Source organism: Tinamus guttatus, unplaced genomic scaffold (assembly GCF_059628265.1).
Source record: "Tinamus guttatus ecotype Peru unplaced genomic scaffold, ASM5962826v1 Tinamus_guttatus_pri_ptg000503l, whole genome shotgun sequence".
Classification (NCBI taxonomy): Eukaryota; Metazoa; Chordata; class Aves; order Tinamiformes; family Tinamidae; genus Tinamus; species Tinamus guttatus.
The window spans coordinates 568,154-586,172 of NW_028289037.1; the positions used below are offsets into that span (position 1 = coordinate 568,154).

Below are 18,019 nucleotides of genomic sequence, written 5' to 3' on the forward strand. Positions count from 1 at the left end.
CTCTAGGAAGACTAGGGCAAGGACAGCTGACTGCTTTAATTGCAACTCCATGCTTGAGGGGAAAAATAAGTAAGAAAAATCTTGAGTAGTTTTCCCATCTTGTTCCCTCTCTGACATGGGGATGAGACACACAACTGAAAATTTTAACCTAAAAGCTAATGCAATATCAAGCAAATCTCGCTCACTTAGAAGCAAGAAGCCTTTGTATTCATCTCAATAAACAGCAACGATACTAAGATAATGTAATGGCAGGGGCTATATTAATGAAATAGAAATAAGACATATTAAACTTTGATTGTCAGAGAGATAGCTGCAGTTCTAAGCAGAAATGCTGCAGATGTAATTGGTTATGCATAAGCAGGCCAACTTTACAAATGCTACTCAGATCGAACAGGAGACCCAGCAGCAGAAAATCAACTTGATTAAACATCCCTCAAGAACAACTCCTACTGGAGCTAGCTGAGTCATAACTGCTGGGAATGAATGAAATTGATGCAATTCACTGAATTTGTTTAAATCATTAAACTTCAGTGGAGGGAAGTGACTGAAGAGACAACTAAACTCTGCTAGAGTCATAATCATAGAATCCTAGAATCATAGAATGCTTAAGGTTGAAAGGAACCTCTAGAGATCATCTAGTCCAACCCCCCTGCACCCGCAGGGTCACCTAGAGCATGTGGCACAGGACTGCATCCAAGTGGGTTTGGAAGATCTCCAGAGAAGGAGACTCCACAACCTCTCTGGGCAGCCTGTTCCAGTGCTCTGTCACCCTCACTGTTATAAGAAAATAATAATTATCATTAAATATATTGATCTATGCAACTAATTCAGAATACTTAATAAAATCACATGGCAGAACAAGCTTTAATTTTTCCCCAAAACATTTTAATATTGTTTTTTTGAAACCATAATAGAAAACATTGTAGGTAAAAATAATAGGAATTAAAATATGGCTCAACTACAAAAAAAATAAAAAGTGCAATATTATCACAGGAGGCATAGTCTAACACAAGAATTATAATGCCTCAAAAGAGGGATAACATTAGATTTGCAAAAGCTTCTGCTCTTCTTTTCTTCTTTAACAGACCCTCATAAACACAAATATCAAGATCCTCTGAAGATGTAAATCACTGTTGCTCCATTAAAATCAACAGAAATTTGCTGACATGCCAGATGAGGGTCTGGAGTACAATTTTGTGGGAATTTCAGATATCATGAAAAAAGTAATGCCTATATTTACATTGTAAATAGTTAAGTAGCTGATTGATTGTCAAAGTATTTGTCAGAGTATCTCTATTTCCATGAACTTGACTATAAAGAATAGTCTACTCATATGATAATGCCGAAGTATATTTAATGGCAGAGCTATAAACATCTGCATACACCTTTGGAAGGTTAAATTTCTTTAACGAGCAGAAAATGCCAAAAAAAATCCATATAGATTATAGATACATATAGATCCATAAAATCCATATAGATATACAACAGATATTTTCAAATCTTAATTGATTTGTAACAGCTGAAATACACTCCAAAGGCAGTTATATTCCCCCATAAAAACATGGAAATCTAAATATTTGTTTTTTACCAAAGTATTACTGCAAATACAACAGAGTGGGAAAATGAAATTTAATTTCATTCTTCTTCTATTAAATGCAGTTCTTTCTAAGAAGTAAGTTACGAAAAAAGCAGTTCTGCAAGACAGAACTATTTGTTGATAAAACTGTGGAAACTATATTACAAAAGAAGAAAGTTAATTCAAGAGAAGATGTTTAAACATTTGGATGCACACCAGCTTTAGGACTTCAGGTTATATTTCTGCGTTTTTTTAACCAGTTTTCTCATCATTCTTCTGCGGGGTAGATTTGTTGGCTTGTTGATCCTTGGTTTCTGATTCCCTGCTGCAAAAATAAAGGAAGCGGTTAGGGAAACAGTATGATCAAATGGCTAATGGCTATTTTTTTTTTCTTTCCTTATTACATTATTCAATCAGTTGAGTGGATAATACCAACTGTATCAGAAGTTGTAAAATATTTTCTGGGCTCTCACATACAAGCTTTCTAATATGCCCGCCTTTGGCACTGAACATTTACTTTACTCTTCTTTCCCTGAACAAGAATCCTAGTCTTTCTATCTGTCCTAGTGTGATAGCAGGATGGAAGTCAAGACCCTTCCATATGTGAAAGAGGAAAGAGAAAAGAGGACATTACTACATTTCTTTGCAAAAGATGGGTGCAAAGTTTAAAATACATCCATGGTAGATGAAGGGAAAAAATGATTTAGGCCCCTGCTCAGAACTGTGTTTCACATAGAAGCTGTAGAGTGGTCAGAAACAGCAGTAAGGGTCATTTCAGCATGAATGTATGAAGGTCACATGAAACAGTTCAGGATACAAGTTCTTTGCAAGACTGAGTCTTTTTCTTAAGACTTGTAACATTACCTATTTGCTTACATGCATAGCCCTTACAGGCAACTCCCAATCCTTTTATTATCACCACAACTCCTATGCATTAAGCTTGTTTATTTTCTTTTCTATTTTTTGTACTTAAATGAATCATACCTGCTCGCTCAAAAAAAACTTTAGTCAGTTCAAACATATTTGCACAAGGAAGGTCGACTGAATTCAACTGTAGGCTCAAAAAGGTAACAGGAAAGATATTAGGGATGAGAAATATAGGAGCAGAAGAGGAGGAGCAGCTTAAGTTGCCTTAAAGATCTATTTAATGTTGCTGGACGCACCCAAGTTAAAGAAATGAATATGAATAGCTCAACATTAATTAGCACTAATTATGCCATTAACTATGGGCTTTGGTTGACCAAGCCCTACTGAATTTTGAAATTCACAGATTAGTGGAAAAGCTTATAGCCAACCCTATATATTTTGCCTCTATTGCTCTAGTTATGAGACAATTATTTCTTCACTTCATCTTTCTTCCACAGGAAAAAAAAAAAGAAAGAAAAGAGCTGTTAGAGTGGCTGTGGCCATGCATGTGCAGGGACAAAGCATGAGGGCAAGATGCTAGTGAGGTAACTCCCTTCCTTCTCTGCATGCTGAGCTCGAGCCTGGTCCCACCATCATCCAGGAAGCTAGAGATGCAAATAAGCTGATCACAAGAATCTCAGGTAGAGCTTGTGTGACATTAAAGACTCCATTAAAATACTAGAATGGCAGAGACACATGGGCTCACTGCCCACAAATACTGCTGCCATGAGTAAGTGGCAGAGAGTATTTTTACTTCTGAGGACTGTGCTTGGGATGAAATTGCAGCCATGTTGATGTTCTCAGGCCATTGTCTTTCAGCTCCAAAGCTGAAGAACTGGGCTGCTACTTCCACATTTCTTTACCTAAATCTTTTTACTATACGTGTTAAATACTCTATTAGCAGAGCATATCCCATTTTTTACGTTCATTAAAATGGATTTGATTTTTGCTTTTTCTTTCCAAAAATGCAACCTCATTTTTTTTCTACCTTTTTAGCTCAATTTTCTAATATTTTGTTGTTTCTTACAAAAAATATCTGGGTATTCCTGGATCGACATGGTTGTCTCTCTCTTTAATTTACATATCAACTTAATTAAACTAGAGTATTAAGCTTGGGACTAGCTGGTATGAACATATTGTTGCAGACAAAAGCAGAATTGTTTTGACTTACAAACAGAGCCTGTAGCTGATTTGAACAAAACCATTAAAAAAAAAATCTATTATCATTCACACCCTTCCCCAGTGCCATACAAACAGTTGATTCAGCACAACTGATGAGGCAGAAATCTTTAGTAATGGAATGGCAAATGGAAACAAGCAGCAGGGAACCAAGAGAAGATAGTAACTGCTTTAAAATGCTAAGGAAAAAGTAAATTGATTTTTACAACTCATTTTGCTCCTACTGAAAATTTTCTAGAAGAAAGAGAGACCTTGATTCTTGCAGGTTCTGAACAGTTTGAAAACTGATTCCTGTGACCTCTAGTAAGTTAACTAGGCTTCAAGTTAGACTTTTTTTTTTTTTTTTTGATGTGTGTCCTTCTCTACAATTTATTCTCGAATGGTCTTCCTGTCTCACATTGCATGGTTCTTGTCAGAAGGATTTAGTGTTGCTCTTCAGTTTTCCCTGCCATTTAAAAATATTGAGTCAAAAAATGAAAATAAAATAAATGTTAAAAAGGACATTCATAAAAAATCTGCATGAGTAAAGCACATTCTAAACTGTAGTTACTGGTGTTTTGGGTTGGATGTCTGCTTTTGACTGAAAAAAAAAGAAACAAACAAACAAAAAGCTTACCTTTTTTACAAACATTGTAGCAATCTGTTGCAGTAACAAAGTTATTGGCATTTCCACCACAGCCGCTATATTTGAACTCCTTACATGTTTTGCTCTTGGTGTCATAGTAATAGCGAGTCACAGAAGAAGAACACAATCCTTCATCCTTTGGGCTATAGCACAGCAAGGGACCAGCTTAAAAAGTAATAATAATAATTAAAAAATAAAAGCCGAGAGAAGGAGAGAAACTAGCTAATATCTGTGTTTGGCTTTTTAAAATGTACCCTACAGCAAATATTGCAGATACACTCTTGTTCCTTTTGAAATCTCATGATTGATATCAATGACTTTAGAGACTCACTACATCTTTTTTTCTCAGTTATGTATTCGCAGACAGTGACAGTCTCAAAATAGTTTTACTAGTGCACAAGTGAGATTCAACAGTTTTCCCCATGTGTGGTACTATACACTTGACAGCCGAGATGTTCAAACAATCATCTGGACCAAAGCCTAATTCCATATACACAGGAATATAATGATTCCAAAGGAACTACCTCTGTAAATGATAAAGGTAGCATTTTACTTATCCTTTCTGTCATTTTAACAGCAAATCCTATCCATAAATAAATGTCTCACAGCAAAAAGTACAAAACTCACCATTTTCTTCCCAAGAATCATGTTACCTTTTTTCTAAAAAAAAAAAAAAAAAAAAAAAAACTTGCTTTGTTGCTGGAAGTGCCTTTTTGATTTATCACACATGGAAGGAGGAAACTAAAAATTCAGCTTTCACCTAAGAAAATGTTTCTAATCTGTCACTAAACAAAAATAACTTGTTTCATTAAGCACTAATAAAGTGTGATGGTTCTGGCACATTTTGGCAGCTCTCTCTTCAAAGGCAATATTTTGCACTGGATATTAAATTGTTTTTTATCACAGTGCTTAGATACAGCCCCCTGCTTACCATTCCTATCTCTTTTCCTTTATGAAGCTTAGGCAAAGAAACAGTGAAGAGTCACTTCAGATGACTGAAGAACTTTTGTCAGGAGTTGAACTGATGAGATCCAGCAACCTAACAGCATCCCTGACTCGGCCTTGAAATTTAGAAAGGCACTTTCCACTTTATGCTGTTTCACTTCCCTGAACATGACAGCCACAGTGCCTCATACATCTGCCTCAAAAAAATGTGTGACCTTATCTCTCTTCAGATTATACATATACACATTTTCAGAAGTCAGGAGTCTGGTCAGGTGTAGCTTGAGCATATTTAAGGTCACAATATTGAATTAACACAGTATTTTTGCTCTTTCAGTAACAGACAGCTGAGACAAGCAACACATGAAAGTCTGCAGACAATAAAAACATCTGTTTCACAAAGGTCTTCAAAAATACTGCTGTAAGGGGATCCAGAGGAAAATATCAAATAAAATATCATCTTCGTAGCACTTTCAAACCTTCTATTTTATTAAAAACTTGGAACAACCATTACTTTTCTCTGGCAGACAGTGGTCCACACAAGACTGCAGGTCTTTGAAGTTGTTGTCATTTCCATAACAGCCACCATAGACAAACTCCTCACACCTCATGGAGCTCAGGTTAAAGGCATATCTTCTGAAGTAGCTTCTGCAGGGACCCACATCAGCCTCCATTCTGCAGATTTTAGGCACTTCTGCAACAAGAAGAATGTCACCCTCAGTATAATCCACCCCTTGCCCTCCCCATACTAAACAAGCTTACATACAGTCCAACTGCCTCCACTCTCTAACAACATGGGATAGGTATACACCTTGAAAGCCCAATACATTAAAAATTAGCAACTACTTACAATATTGGATTAAAATCTAAACATTAACAAATCCCCCGTGACTCTTCTAACATGACTCTCTGGGCAAGCCCAAAAGCAAAGGAGTGATTATTAGGAGCTAGAAGAGCCCTTGGGCAGCACAGCCTGCTGCCCCTGGCACCCTGCGCTGCAGACCCGGCAGGCGGTGGCAGCCCGGGGTGCCCCGTCGGTGCTGGGCTCAGCAGCCCAGAACGCCAGTCAGAGCTGGGCTCGGCAGCCCGGGGCGCCCCGTCGGAGGTGGGCTCTGCAAACCACGAACACCCATCGGAGCTGGGCTCGGCAGACCAGGACTCACTCTTGATGGTCCAGCATCTCTTCTCGCAGTCGTCGGGGGTGAGGAAGTTGTTGGCGTTGCCCAGGCAGCCCCCGTAGGTGAACTCCTGGCAGCTCTGCGTGTACCTGTCGTAGTACCAGCGCGGCACCATGGCGCGGCAAGGGCCGTCGTCGGGGGGCAGCAGGCAGGCGCGCTGCTTCTCTGCGGGAGACACAAGCGCCCGGGGCTGAGGACACCGCGGCGGCGGCCCCGACCCCACGGGGAGCCGCGGAGCCTCCGCTCCTACCTGTGAGGGGTCGCGGGGCGAGGGCGGCGCAGGCCAGCGGCAGCAGCAGCGCGGGCAGCGGGAGGCGGCCGGGGGCCATGGCGCGGCGGGAAGGGCGCTCGGGCAGGCGGCGGGGTCCTGGCAGCGGGCGGCGCTGCCCGGCCCGAGGGCAGCGCTTTATATGCGCCGAGACGGCTTGTCCGGGCCGCCTCCCTCCTTGCGCATGTGGTGGGAGGAGAAGGTCTGATTCAGCGGGCCCGCAGTCCCCGCTGACCCGGCCGTCACCCGGGCGCGGCCCCGAGGGCTGCGCGGCCCCGAGGGCTGCGCGGCTGCGGGAGTCTCCGCGCCGCCCCCCGGCCCCGCTCCGCGGCCTCCAGGGCTGCGCCCCTCCGCCTGGGCCGCCCGGGCTGGCGGGGCTCCAGGGCCGCCTCCCACCTCGGGGAGCTTTTCCTGTTAAACACGGAGAAATCCGGGACGGGGCCGTCAGCAAAAGTCCAGTGCCCCCTCCCAGCTGCTGCTGCTCAGAAGCTTCAGGGACAGGGGGCGGCAGGACCCCGTGAGCCAAATAGAGCCCTTTGTGTCAGGTCGTCACCAGGCACAGGCCACCGGGCAGGTGCCACTAGAGTTAACAGTAATTAACCCACGTTATTCGTTTAGCAACAATATGTCTAACACTAAGTTACTCAAGAAAGCCAGGACACTGTCAGTGGACTTGGATTCCTGGAAAACTGGGCAGACAAAACCTCTGACCACCTCAGAGAGAGTTGGATTTCAGGAAATATCATAGTTTGGCTTGTTCTGTAGATGTTCAACACTGTTAGGAATAAATCCCACTGCAATCATGGGGAAGCAGGGTGAAGAGGGAGCAGCGTGCTTTCCCTGCCTAATCTATTAGAGTTATTACATTAATTAATGTTTACTCCAGATTAAATACAATATCTGAGATAGTAACTGCAAATTGGGCACCCAGCTCTCTATAGGTAACAATAAACTAATCTGATATCCTCTTGTTCTGCTCCACTCCCTTTACAGTGATAATGTTGGACTCCAGTCCTTCAGGCAGCTGCTGCCATGGATGAGATTGCAATTGCAATTGCAGATTTTATTTTCCATAAAGTAAAGAAAGTGGAGCAATCTTCTATAAACCCCCATAAATTAGAGAGTTTCTAAGAGGAAATGAATAGCCCCTTTCTCCCTCCCTTTTTCAAAATCTAGTGACAGAAACCAAACTCTGATGCATCTTGAGGTATCAACACAGGACACATCTGCCATGATTTATAGTCTTATTGCTACAACTGTTAATAACAGATGTCCTCATTTTTTTTTAAGTGGCTTTGTTAGGCTTATTAAGCACAGTGGTTATAATGCTGCTTAAGTCCTTCCAGTAGGAAAAAGAAAAAAGCAAACACATTTTCAATCTGCAGAAAAATCAAAATGTCATCTCTCTAATATTAAGAAACTCTCAAGTGATTTTAATATGACTAGGCCGATGTCCTTTACCATTCATCAGATTTTGTCAGAGTTGCAAAGAAAAGCATTCAAATACTATTTTGGGCAATAGCAGTAGGATGAACACAGTCATGCAAATGCCAGCTCCCGTTTCCTCTGTGAACACACAAGTTCAAAGTTTGAACTTGGGTTTGACAGGGAAGTTTGACAGGCGCCACTGCCAGTGCTGGTTGTGCTGGTGTAGAAGCACTGGCAGCTTGAGGGGTTCAATGGGAATTGCTTTTAGTGAACTAGCTGAACCAAAGCAAAGACAGTCCCTAGGAGCACTGTAGAAGAAGCACAGGAGGAAAAGGCTAAATTTCAGTACACCCCTGGCAGCTGCTTGTGTGTGGAGATGTGTGGAGAGAGGGGAAGGAAGGAGGCTGAAGGAGGGGGATGCACTGTGCATCTTCCAGGTGACACACATGCACAGGCCCATTTTAAGGGTGGCTTCCAGGCCTGCAGCTTTGCTTGGAGTAAAGAAATGTGGCTGTGTGGCCGCGGCCTCCTGGTTTTATTGAGAAATGCTCTACACAAGCTGGGCATGGTGGCCTCCTCCTGCAAAGCTGCCACTCTGATTTATACAAGGAAAGTTGGCTGTATCTGGTATTAACAGGTCTGGCTGTCTGCCTGCATACTTGACCTGAGAGCAGTCCCTTTCCCTCTCTGCCGTTTAATCCAGTCCCTCCACAATTTTAGTGCACAGGAATTGGGAACATGCCCGCACAAAACACCTGCTGCTGCACTCGCCCAGTGTGCCATGCGGGAAGGTCCTGATCTGTGAGCAGCCATGCCAGAAGCTCGGTCATATCCGTGGAGCAGAACCATTGCGAGGAAGTCGGGGGGCAGGAGAAGGCCCCAGAGCGCTTGGATGCACTCAGGGACTGCGAGGAAGAGGAGGGAGCAGCCGCCAGCCCAGCGCCTGCCCTCAGGGCTGCGCTCGTCCGGCTGCGGGGCCGGGGGTCGGCGGCCGCGCTTAATCCGGTCGTGGCGGGGATTAACGCGGCCGTTTAAAGCGGTGCGGCGAAGGGGGGCCGGGAGAGGAAGCCGCGGGGCAGCCCGGACGGCACAGTGTGAGCGAGCCCGGGGGCGGGAAGGGGGCGGCCGTCCCGCTGTCCCGCCGTCCCGCCGTCCACCCCGATCCCGCCGTCCGCCCGGGGGCCGCGCGCCCCGGCGCCCTCCCCGCGCAGGGCTCGTAACCTCTTGTCCTCTCTCCTTCCCTCCCACCCCGGGCAGCGTAGACGATGCCAGCGATCAACATAGAGGATCTGAGCGAGAAGGATAAACTGAAAATGGAAGTGGAGCAGCTCCGCAAAGAAGTGAAGCTGGAGAGGCAGCCGGTGAGCGGCGGCGGCCCTCGGGCCTGCGGGGCTCGCCCGGGGGCTGAAGTCGAAGCCGGACAGGGGAGGAGAAGCCGCTTTCCCCCCTTTCCGTGTTTCGGGGGCCGCGGAGGGGCGGCGGGACACGTCGAGGCGGCTTCGGCGGCGCGGGAAAGGCCGGGAGCGGCATTTCGGGAGCGGTTCCGCGCGCACTCGGTGCTCCGGGAGCTCCCGCTATTTTCAGACGGGCGCCCCGCCGGCAGAACCTGCCCCCTGCCCCGCAGTAACAACGGCGCGGGGCAGCGCGGGTCCGGGCGGGGCGCGGGGGGCAAGGGGAAGGGTGCCCCGGAACAGACCCCGGGACAGGCGCCCCGGCCGTCCTCGGTCTGGGATGCGGAGGGAAAGGGCGCCCGTCCGCCCTGGAGCGGCGGCTGGACGGGCGGGTCCCGGGACGCGAAACGGGAGAGAAGTTTGAGCGGCAGCGCGGCCTGGAGCGGGAAGCTGCCTGGCCCAGGCCCCGCCATCAAACTGCGCGCTAGCAGAGACCAGGACCGCGTCTAATGACCGCTTCTGTGCAGGACTGTAAATGCGTTTATATAACGGTTTCAGTGGAGCTACCCATGTGAATTACATCGTTCAAAGTTTGCAGATCCAGCAGTTTAAACCTGAAAATAACAAAGCCACAGTTGTGTTTTATTTGAAGATCATTGAAACAGTATGGGCCAAAGATCCAGCTGTATTGATAGAAAGACACTATTTAAGTACTATAGACATCCAGATCATCCCTCAGTGTCCCCAAGCAATCAAAATACACTCTGTGGGATGTAGAGATTTCAGTTTTCCTAAAAGAAAAGAAGAAGAAAAAAGAAAGAGAGAGAGAAACCTCTTGCCTAAATATTCTGAAACAAACGTAAAGGGTGACCGTTTTAGAGAAATGTATATTTTGAAGTCATTTCAAATAAAGAATGGACAACATTTTCAATTTTATCATTGCCCTATACAAGTGCTCCATTGTAACAGAGTGAAATTTCGGGGTTAGATGTCACAGTTCCGTATTATCTGTCTAATTATAGAACAGATGGAAAGTCAAATTCCACACTTTTGTTTTTTTGCAAAAAAAATTACAAATATTTAGCTGAAGTCTTCCTGACTCCTTTCTCCTGCTTCCTATGCATTCGTAGCACAATGAGGAAATGTCCTTTTAAATAGCTTTTTTGAATTAGTGAAAATGTCTGAATGGGTATATAAGCAGACTTTTGTTGTTGTTGCTGTTATGTATGAAAAATACACTGAAATTGTTGACTGAAGTAAAAGAAAACCAATCCTGCATATATTCAGGAGCACAACTTATCCATAGGAAAAAAAAAAAAGTTCCCCAGTTTGAATTAACAAGTGTACAGGTGTGTGAAGAGCCGGGCAAGGCATAAGATTTGCAAATTCTGTGCTGTATGATAGATATAGATAGTCAGATCTTACATGATTCACCTTTCAGTTAGGAATTAAGTTAGTGGTTTTTTTATGGCTTAAGGCATACTTTTCACTGTTCATGGTCTGTTGGCCTCTCTCAGAGCAGGTAAATTCATTGATTCTCATCATAGTTAAAGAGTAAAACACAACCAGCAAAGAAGGCAAGGGACCTTAAATCAGAAATAATAGCCAGCCAACCAGGCCAACAGATGGTTCCTCCTGCTGACTCTGTTTTACTCTGTCTCTGAAGATATTTTTGAACAGGGAAGAGTTGGGGAAGGAGCTGGAAATGCCTCCTCACACATTTCAGATATCTGAGCATCAAAGGATGGATTCTACTACCCTAGGGAGAAGAAACAAGCCATGAATGAATAGGAATCTTTGGGAGTCTGTGGATCTGCTTGTTGGTCCTCATTCTTCACAGACAGTGTTACAGCACTTGCAGCCTGCATTCTCATTTCAGATAATGCAAACTAAACCCATTACTTCACTAACAGGCTTTTGTGGAGAAGCACATTACTATTTTGCTGTGAATGTTCCACAAGATAACATGCATATTATATTTTTTCATAACACAATAGAATATTTTATTAGTCATTGTTTGAAGTAACCCCAGGTAACCTGCAAGTAAATTGTCTTTCTGATTTAATTCTTTACTTCTATTCAGCACATAGTTGCTATTGTATAAATGCATGGAGACAATTGCTATTACATCAGTGAAAAATCATGATTGAATGTTTTCTTTGGGAAGGACACATAAAGTTATACATACTTGAAAAACAGATGGCGTTTAATTGAAATGTTACCAATCCTGAAGCAGTGGACCGTGTCATGATGGCATGGAGGGGGAATTTTTGTGATCCTCAATTTAATATAACTATATGGGTTAAATAAAAAATAAATAAAAAGAGGAAAATTCATGGTCAGCAACTATGTGGCATATGAATTTCCAGTCATGTTCATATACTCTGTGAATAACAGCCTTTGCAAAAGTGTTATCTTAAGGAAGCTGGGTGTATAGGTACCTCGTGCTTGCCATGTGGTCAGATTGTTTATATTTAATGGGAGGGTAAATAAGAAGGGAGGAAAAAAGTAGGAATTAACTATTTTGATATTCTGATGTACAGCAAGAGTTGTGGGTCTAATGCAGAAACTTATTTGTTCCTTCACTCAAGGTGTCCAAGTGCTCCGAGGAGATCAAGAATTACATCGAGGAGAGGTCCGGAGAGGACCCGCTGGTGAAGGGGGTTCCCGAGGAGAAGAATCCCTTCAAGGAGAAAGGAGGCTGCATTATTGCATGAGGAAATAAATCCATCCACAACTGGAGCAGACAGTGTTGCACCTTTAGAGAGTCACTAGCGTGTCCTGAATTCCGCTGGTCCTTGTTGAACAAGCGCAGGAGTGGACTTTTTTTCTTAAAAAAAAAAATGAAATATATAAAAAAAGAAAGAATATCTCAAAGCACACAAGGCCCTTGTTGGTTGGTCAATAGGATATGGCCGCATCCTGCTCTCCGACACCGTCGTGTCGTGACAGGCCCTTTGCACTGTCACCACTCGCTCTCCCCGCCCGTTAATCTGTTGCTTCTCGGCTGTTAATTGGAATTAAAGGAACCTGCCCGTACACCGCGCGCCTGGGCGCTTGCTTGGGGCTGGGGGAGGGCCGGGGCGCGGGGCGGCCCCGAACCGCCCCGCGCGGGCGGAGCGCGGCCGCGGAGCGCGGCGAGGCGGCCATGGCGCTGCGGCCGGGGCGCGCGCGGGCCTGGGCGCCGCTGCGCGCGGCGCTGCGCGGGGCGGGCGCGCGCGGCGCCTCCGCCGGCCCCGCTCCCAGGGCCTTTCCCGGCGGCGGCGACGGCGGCGGAGCGCGCGTGGCCGGCACGGAGCAGCACAGCGCCCTGCGGGCTGCCCTCAGGAAGGTACCGCGGGGCGGAAAGGACGTTTGGGTTCCCCCCGCCGCGCTTGTCAGCAGCGGCGGCGGGGAAACACCGAGCAGAAGCGCCCAGAGTTTGAGCCCAACTGCGCTTAGTCACCCCGCGCCCGTGGCTGCGTGGGTTGGTCCTGCGGGTAACACCATCAGGGGGAGGAAGGGTCGCTGTCCCGCGGGTGGCCAGGGGACGGGACCGCCCTCGGGGGTGCCGCTAGGTGCCGGGTCAACACCTGGTGCCTGTAAGTGAGGACAAGGCAGAACAAGGCACTGTGCAAGCGCGGGGTTTCCAGGAGGGGAGTAACAAGCAATTCCCGACAAACTCGATCACTCATCCAGAGAGCTGGAGACGTTTCTGGTAAGGTAACTTGCAAGCCGGATACCAAATGACTTCTCCAGTACTGGTAGCCCCTGCGTATTCCCAACAGTGAGGTCCACGTCACCTGAAGAAGGCTGTGATATAAATAAACACACGGGTCAAAATTTAAAAATTAGGTATTATTATTACTAGTGGCAGGAAGCCATGTGAGTAGTAGAACCTGCTTGGGGGTGGAAAAGCCATGGAGGAGAAAGCCGTGTGTATGAGAAATTCACCTTTAAACTATGGACTGAAAAGTGAAGTGCTGAAGTCCATGACTTTATATAAGGAGCAGGCAGCACTACTGTGGCAGCCGTATACAAGCAAAAAAGAAGCAAGCAAGCAAAATTGAAACAAGTCCTCAAAACCAGGCTTCCAAAATTCAAGGCACTGCCCTGATTTCACTAGAGATAAATTTACAAGCCCTAGCAAGTGTAGCTTTGCTTCTAGTTATGCGATTATGTATCTGTGTCTTTCTAAAAACTCGATGTATTAGACTGCCAGATCAAATACTAACTCGTTCATGTGACTTTGACCATGTGCTGTCACAGCTTTGACAGATGCAGTTTAAAACTACTCTTATATTTTCCTGGATAAGTTTAGCTTCCTCAAATTTTCTATATTTCTAAGTTCACTGTGGAGAAAAGATAGAGCTACTTCTGATTCTTGTGCTTTTTCTTTCCTTTTTGATTCTTGTGCTTTTTCTTTCCTTTTTTTCGAATTAGCTTTCATACTTCTGGTATTAAAACAGGATATCCCGAAGGCCACTTAATTAAACAAGATTTTTTTTTATGAATAAAAAGGCCTCTTATGCTTGGGCTTTGCCACTGTGTGTTCTTTTCAAGTATTTTAAGAAGGAACCTGAGCAATAATGAAAAGATTTGTGATATGGCTAATACCATGGTGTCAGGTTTGCACTGATCCGCAATGCCTATGCCCTATGTCTGCTGAAGTGTCCTATCTGCTAAGTTTGTTCCCTGGTCGCACTCCTAAGGTGCAGCGCTGTGTTTGGTGGCATATGGGGACTCAGGGCCTTCCACCTTGGTCTGTGCATGTGCCACAGGGCGCATGCTCCTTCCTGTGAGTTTTCCAGGTGCCATGTGCAGGAGGAACAGAACTGGTAGCTGTGCGCTGGTAATTACACTCTGCAGCCGCATAACTTACAAGCAATGTCATTCCTAAACACAGAGGCTAACGGAGACATGAAGTGAAGGCAGCAGCAGGGGTCTGCTTTTTTTTTTTTTTTTTTTTAAACTCCTGTCACAGCACAGCCTGTGTCTTAACCTAGCTGTATCCCAGGGCTCTGTATTTGAGTATTTACTGAGGAATCCAACAAAAGGCAGAGGAAGGGACTGCATGAAGTGGGCCCTGTGTGTGCTGCTCCATTATGTGACACAAACACACTGACCTTTTTTCCCCTCTTTTGATTTGGACCGTGTCCTCTCTCTGTGCTCAAGTTCAGCCCATAACATGTTCTGACGGTCTGAGTTTAGTGAGGGTAACCGCTTTAAAGACTATAAGTGGTATGCTGATATGCAGTTATCACATAAATACCTGTGGTTAATATATTGTAGAATAAATTAGAGTAAGCAAGATAAAAAAACACTTCAGCCTTGTCCTAAATTTTGCAAAATGCTTATTAGCACTTATTTCAGACTCTGCTTGATTATGTGTTTAAAAAAAATGTGAAGAATTTATCTCGAATCCCAGCTAATGTTGTTCACCCCAAAGCTTCTAGCAATAACTGCTTATTTTGGCTTAAGTTAAAACCGTTCCCAGTGAATTTAAGAACTGAAAAATAGACTCCTTGCGAAAGAATGTCTTCTCAGGATCTGTAATCCATTTTAAATCTAACCAGTATTTAATCTGGGCACTCTTTCCACTGGACAAATCTAAAAGTAACTACCAGAGAAACTGGAGAAATAAGAAAAAGTAATTTCATCAAAAATAAACTCTATTTTTTGTCTCCATACATCCTATTTTTTAAAAATCTATTAATTTTATGTATTTTAAATGGTCTGTAATTTTCCAATTGTTCTGAGCAGGATGAGGAAGAGACTCCTATAATTCCAGGGAGCTGTTTTTAGCTAGGGCATTGAAATAACCCTGTGAGTGGTTTCCTTTACATCTTTATAGGTCACCACCCTTCCTTTTGGAAGTCAGAAACATAACTTTTTCTTAACTTATTGAACAGTACTTGCAGTGCAGTGCTATCCTACAACTTATTGCAATATTTAATTTATACTATTACTTGTAGGAAAAAAGATTTAACCTACTCTGTGTGTGTGCATGGCTGTATGCATATGCATTTATGCTGTATATACTATCTGTTTTTCTTTCCTCTGGTGTTAGTAGTAAGAAGCTTTGAGAAATAGGTTTAAAATGGATTGGCACACATTCTGCTGGAGCTGCATATAATGTAAATGAGATTAGTTTCAATGACTCTACTTACAATATGTTACATCTCTGTAGGCTAAGGGAGACTCTGCCAAAGGACACTGCCTTATGTGCTGGTTTGGCTTGTACATCAGAGCTAACATTGATAGTGACATAAGTTTTCTGCTTATTAGTAGACAAATCTTTACAATAATTAAATCCTCTGTATATGGAAGTATTGAGAATCTGAATTTCAACAGAAATTCATAACAGAAGTTATAAATTCAGAAATTCATAACTTTTCAGTACACGCTGAAAAGGCAGGTTTGCTTCATTATGAAATATGAAGAATCACAATTCTCTAGAACAGAATTTGTGGTCACTGTGGCTGAGCCTGAGTGCAGTCAAATGAGGGATGCAGTTGTCTGGCTAGTTGTAGGTGGAAAAGGGAATTTCTTTGACCTAGTTTTTCCCCACAATGACACCACATGCACAAAAAAAATCCTGCTGACTGAAGAAGAGGAAAAGAAAATGTGTTTTGTGTGTTCATTTTAATAACTATGTAAGTCACAAGGACTGCATAGTGGTGGGCTTGAAATAAGCAGTTGTAGGCCTAAATGTTCTGGTGTTCTAAGTAGTCTTCCTTTTTTTTTTTTTTTAAATGTGTTTCCTAACCAGCTTTTTTTTTTTTTGCATTATTCCTATTTTAAAAATTTGATATTCAGAGATGCACAACTGATCTCTAGCTGTGGATGGATGTTGGAGGAATAATGTGTCAGTAATGACAGGGAGGAGCCTTATTCTCTGCCTAAACAGAAGTAATGTTTATTCTATATCTCTCCTTGTTGCCGTAAATTGCTAATGTTTTTGTGTATAGTATATATATCCATGAATGCCATAGTACTGGAGGTGTGAACATACCTTCTCTTTTTTTTTGTTTTGTTTTGCTTTGTTTTTTTCCCATGTAAAAGACAGGGTCCCAAGTAGCTTGAAACGCATGGTATTGAGTACTAGAAAGTGAGAAATGTTCTTCTGAGGGCATCTTGCTTTCTTAAGAGTAGTTTGGTTAATGGAAGATTCAGTAGCTATTCCCAATGAGACAGAAAAGCAACATAAATGTAAAAATGGCTGCAATGTGGCTAAAGGGGTGAACTGAAGAAAATTTCCATGAGGAAACTATTAAGCTGGACTTAGTCCCCCAGTGATTGGGTTGGAACTTCTATTTCTTTGCAGGGTGAAGGTGTGTGCCAAGGTGACGAAATACCCAGCGGGGAGTTCCTGGCTGCCTGACCACAGTGGAGGCAGAGCACGTACTGAGCCTTTTGCTCCCTGCAGGGCTCAAAAGTTTTTAAGTTTTAGTTAAACATGACACAAATTATGTGGTTCATTTTTTTTTCTTTTTCTTTTTTTTTTCCTCATTCCTGAAGTGAAAACTGCAGCCAGGCATATGGGACCAAAAGATTTGCAGTATTCAGATTCCTGAACTAGTGATCAGGTCGGCTTTTATGGATTTTGTATGTCGAAAGGAACTTTGTTGCAGGGGCAGCAGGAGAGAGGGGAAATGTGATTTAAACAGAAGCACACCCAATTACTGCCAAATGAACAGAGGCAAAGAAATTGCATAACCCTCATAATGTGCATGCCTTTCTGTTGGAAACCAGGTTTTGTAAAAATAAATGAAGACAGGTCCGTTTCATTACGCAATGAGATTCTGCCAACTCTTTCCCTCCCCCACTTTTTCTTTCCTTGGCAATGGGAAAATACAATTTCATTTAGTAACAATTTGTTCCTGCATTTGCTGATCGCTGCAGTCTTTGCATCCTCAGAGCTGTAGCAAATCACATGAGTCTTCTGTTGCTTGTAACATGGCTAAATTAATGGTACAAAAAGGAATTGTGCACTGCAATTAATCAGTTTTAAAAGTAGATCTTCCCATTTCCACCATGCCTTTTCCCAGTGCTGAGTAAATACTTCTATTTTTTCCTGTTATACAAGGCTACAAGCCTACGAGATTGGTTTTAAATCCATGCAAGGTTTCTCTGGAAGCTCAGCTCTGGCCACAGCTATGCTTAATGGCAGTGGGGAAAGATAGATGTGAGCCAGAGCCAAGCCTGTTTACCCTTGTTTGCAGTAATGGATAGAAAAAGCAAAAGAAGCCTAAAGATATCCCAGCAAGAATATGTCGCCAGCCCCTCTGAAGCTTTAGTGACTCACTTTTTCTCCTTAATTCTTACAATTTCAAACTCACATACTACCCATTGGGAAAGGAGTAAGCAGGGGGAAGCTAAATAACCTAGAATCTGTATGTATTTATGTCTAAGCATATAGGTTGAGAGGGATATACATAATATGTCTGACTAATGTAATTGATGCTGCCCTCATATTGTGTGAATTAGTATATTTATATGCAGAATAAGTGGATTGCATTGCTTATTATTTAAATAGACCATGGA

The 18,019-nt window shown here is 43.6% G+C and overlaps 2 protein-coding genes and 1 long non-coding RNA gene across 4 annotated transcripts in view; 1 reads left to right on the forward strand and 2 right to left on the reverse strand.

The window, feature by feature from the left end:
* The window catches only part of LOC148592837 (uncharacterized), a 319,289-nt gene that overhangs the window by 92,910 nt on the left and 208,360 nt on the right, over positions 1 to 18,019 (reverse strand). The gene's annotated exons all lie outside the window — the stretch shown is intronic.
* TFPI2 (tissue factor pathway inhibitor 2) lies at positions 1,327 to 6,796 on the reverse strand. 2 transcript variants are annotated; one of them, XM_088533451.1, is made up of 5 exons: positions 6,657 to 6,796; positions 6,392 to 6,571; positions 5,743 to 5,922; positions 4,278 to 4,451; positions 1,327 to 1,898 (listed from the first exon to the last, which is right to left on the reverse strand). In XM_088533451.1, exons 1-5 carry the CDS (start codon positions 6,733 to 6,735, stop codon positions 1,798 to 1,800), a joined length of 714 nt encoding a protein of 237 aa, XP_088389577.1. In that variant the 5' UTR covers positions 6,736 to 6,796; the 3' UTR covers positions 1,327 to 1,797. The 2 variants fall into 2 exon arrangements, with proteins under 2 accessions (XP_088389577.1, XP_088389576.1); XM_088533450.1 differs by having other exon boundaries at positions 1,327 to 1,901.
* Positions 9,275 to 12,530, forward strand: LOC148592838 (guanine nucleotide-binding protein G(I)/G(S)/G(O) subunit gamma-11). The gene is made up of 2 exons (XM_088533435.1): positions 9,275 to 9,463; positions 12,085 to 12,530. The coding sequence occupies exons 1-2, from the start codon at positions 9,368 to 9,370 to the stop codon at positions 12,208 to 12,210; spliced, it is 222 nt and encodes a 73-aa protein (XP_088389561.1). The 5' UTR covers positions 9,275 to 9,367; the 3' UTR covers positions 12,211 to 12,530.

Bases quoted from the DNA above. Each gene is read 5' to 3' on its own strand.
- TFPI2 (XM_088533450.1), bottom strand. From the start codon at position 6,735: ATGGCCCCCGGCCGCCTCCCGCTGCCCGCGCTGCTGCTGCCGCTGGCC. The intron at 6,572-6,656 runs GTAGGAGCGGAG...TGTCTCCCGCAG, and splicing joins CGCCCCGCGACCCCTCACAG to AGAAGCAGCGCGCCTGCCTG. The intron at 1,902-4,277 runs GTAAGCTTTTTG...TTATTTTTGCAG, and splicing joins CTACAATGTTTGTAAAAAAG to CAGGGAATCAGAAACCAAGG.
- LOC148592838 (XM_088533435.1), top strand. From the start codon at position 9,368: ATGCCAGCGATCAACATAGAGGATCTGAGCGAGAAGGATAAACTGAAA. The intron at 9,464-12,084 runs GTGAGCGGCGGC...CCTTCACTCAAG, and splicing joins TGAAGCTGGAGAGGCAGCCG to GTGTCCAAGTGCTCCGAGGA.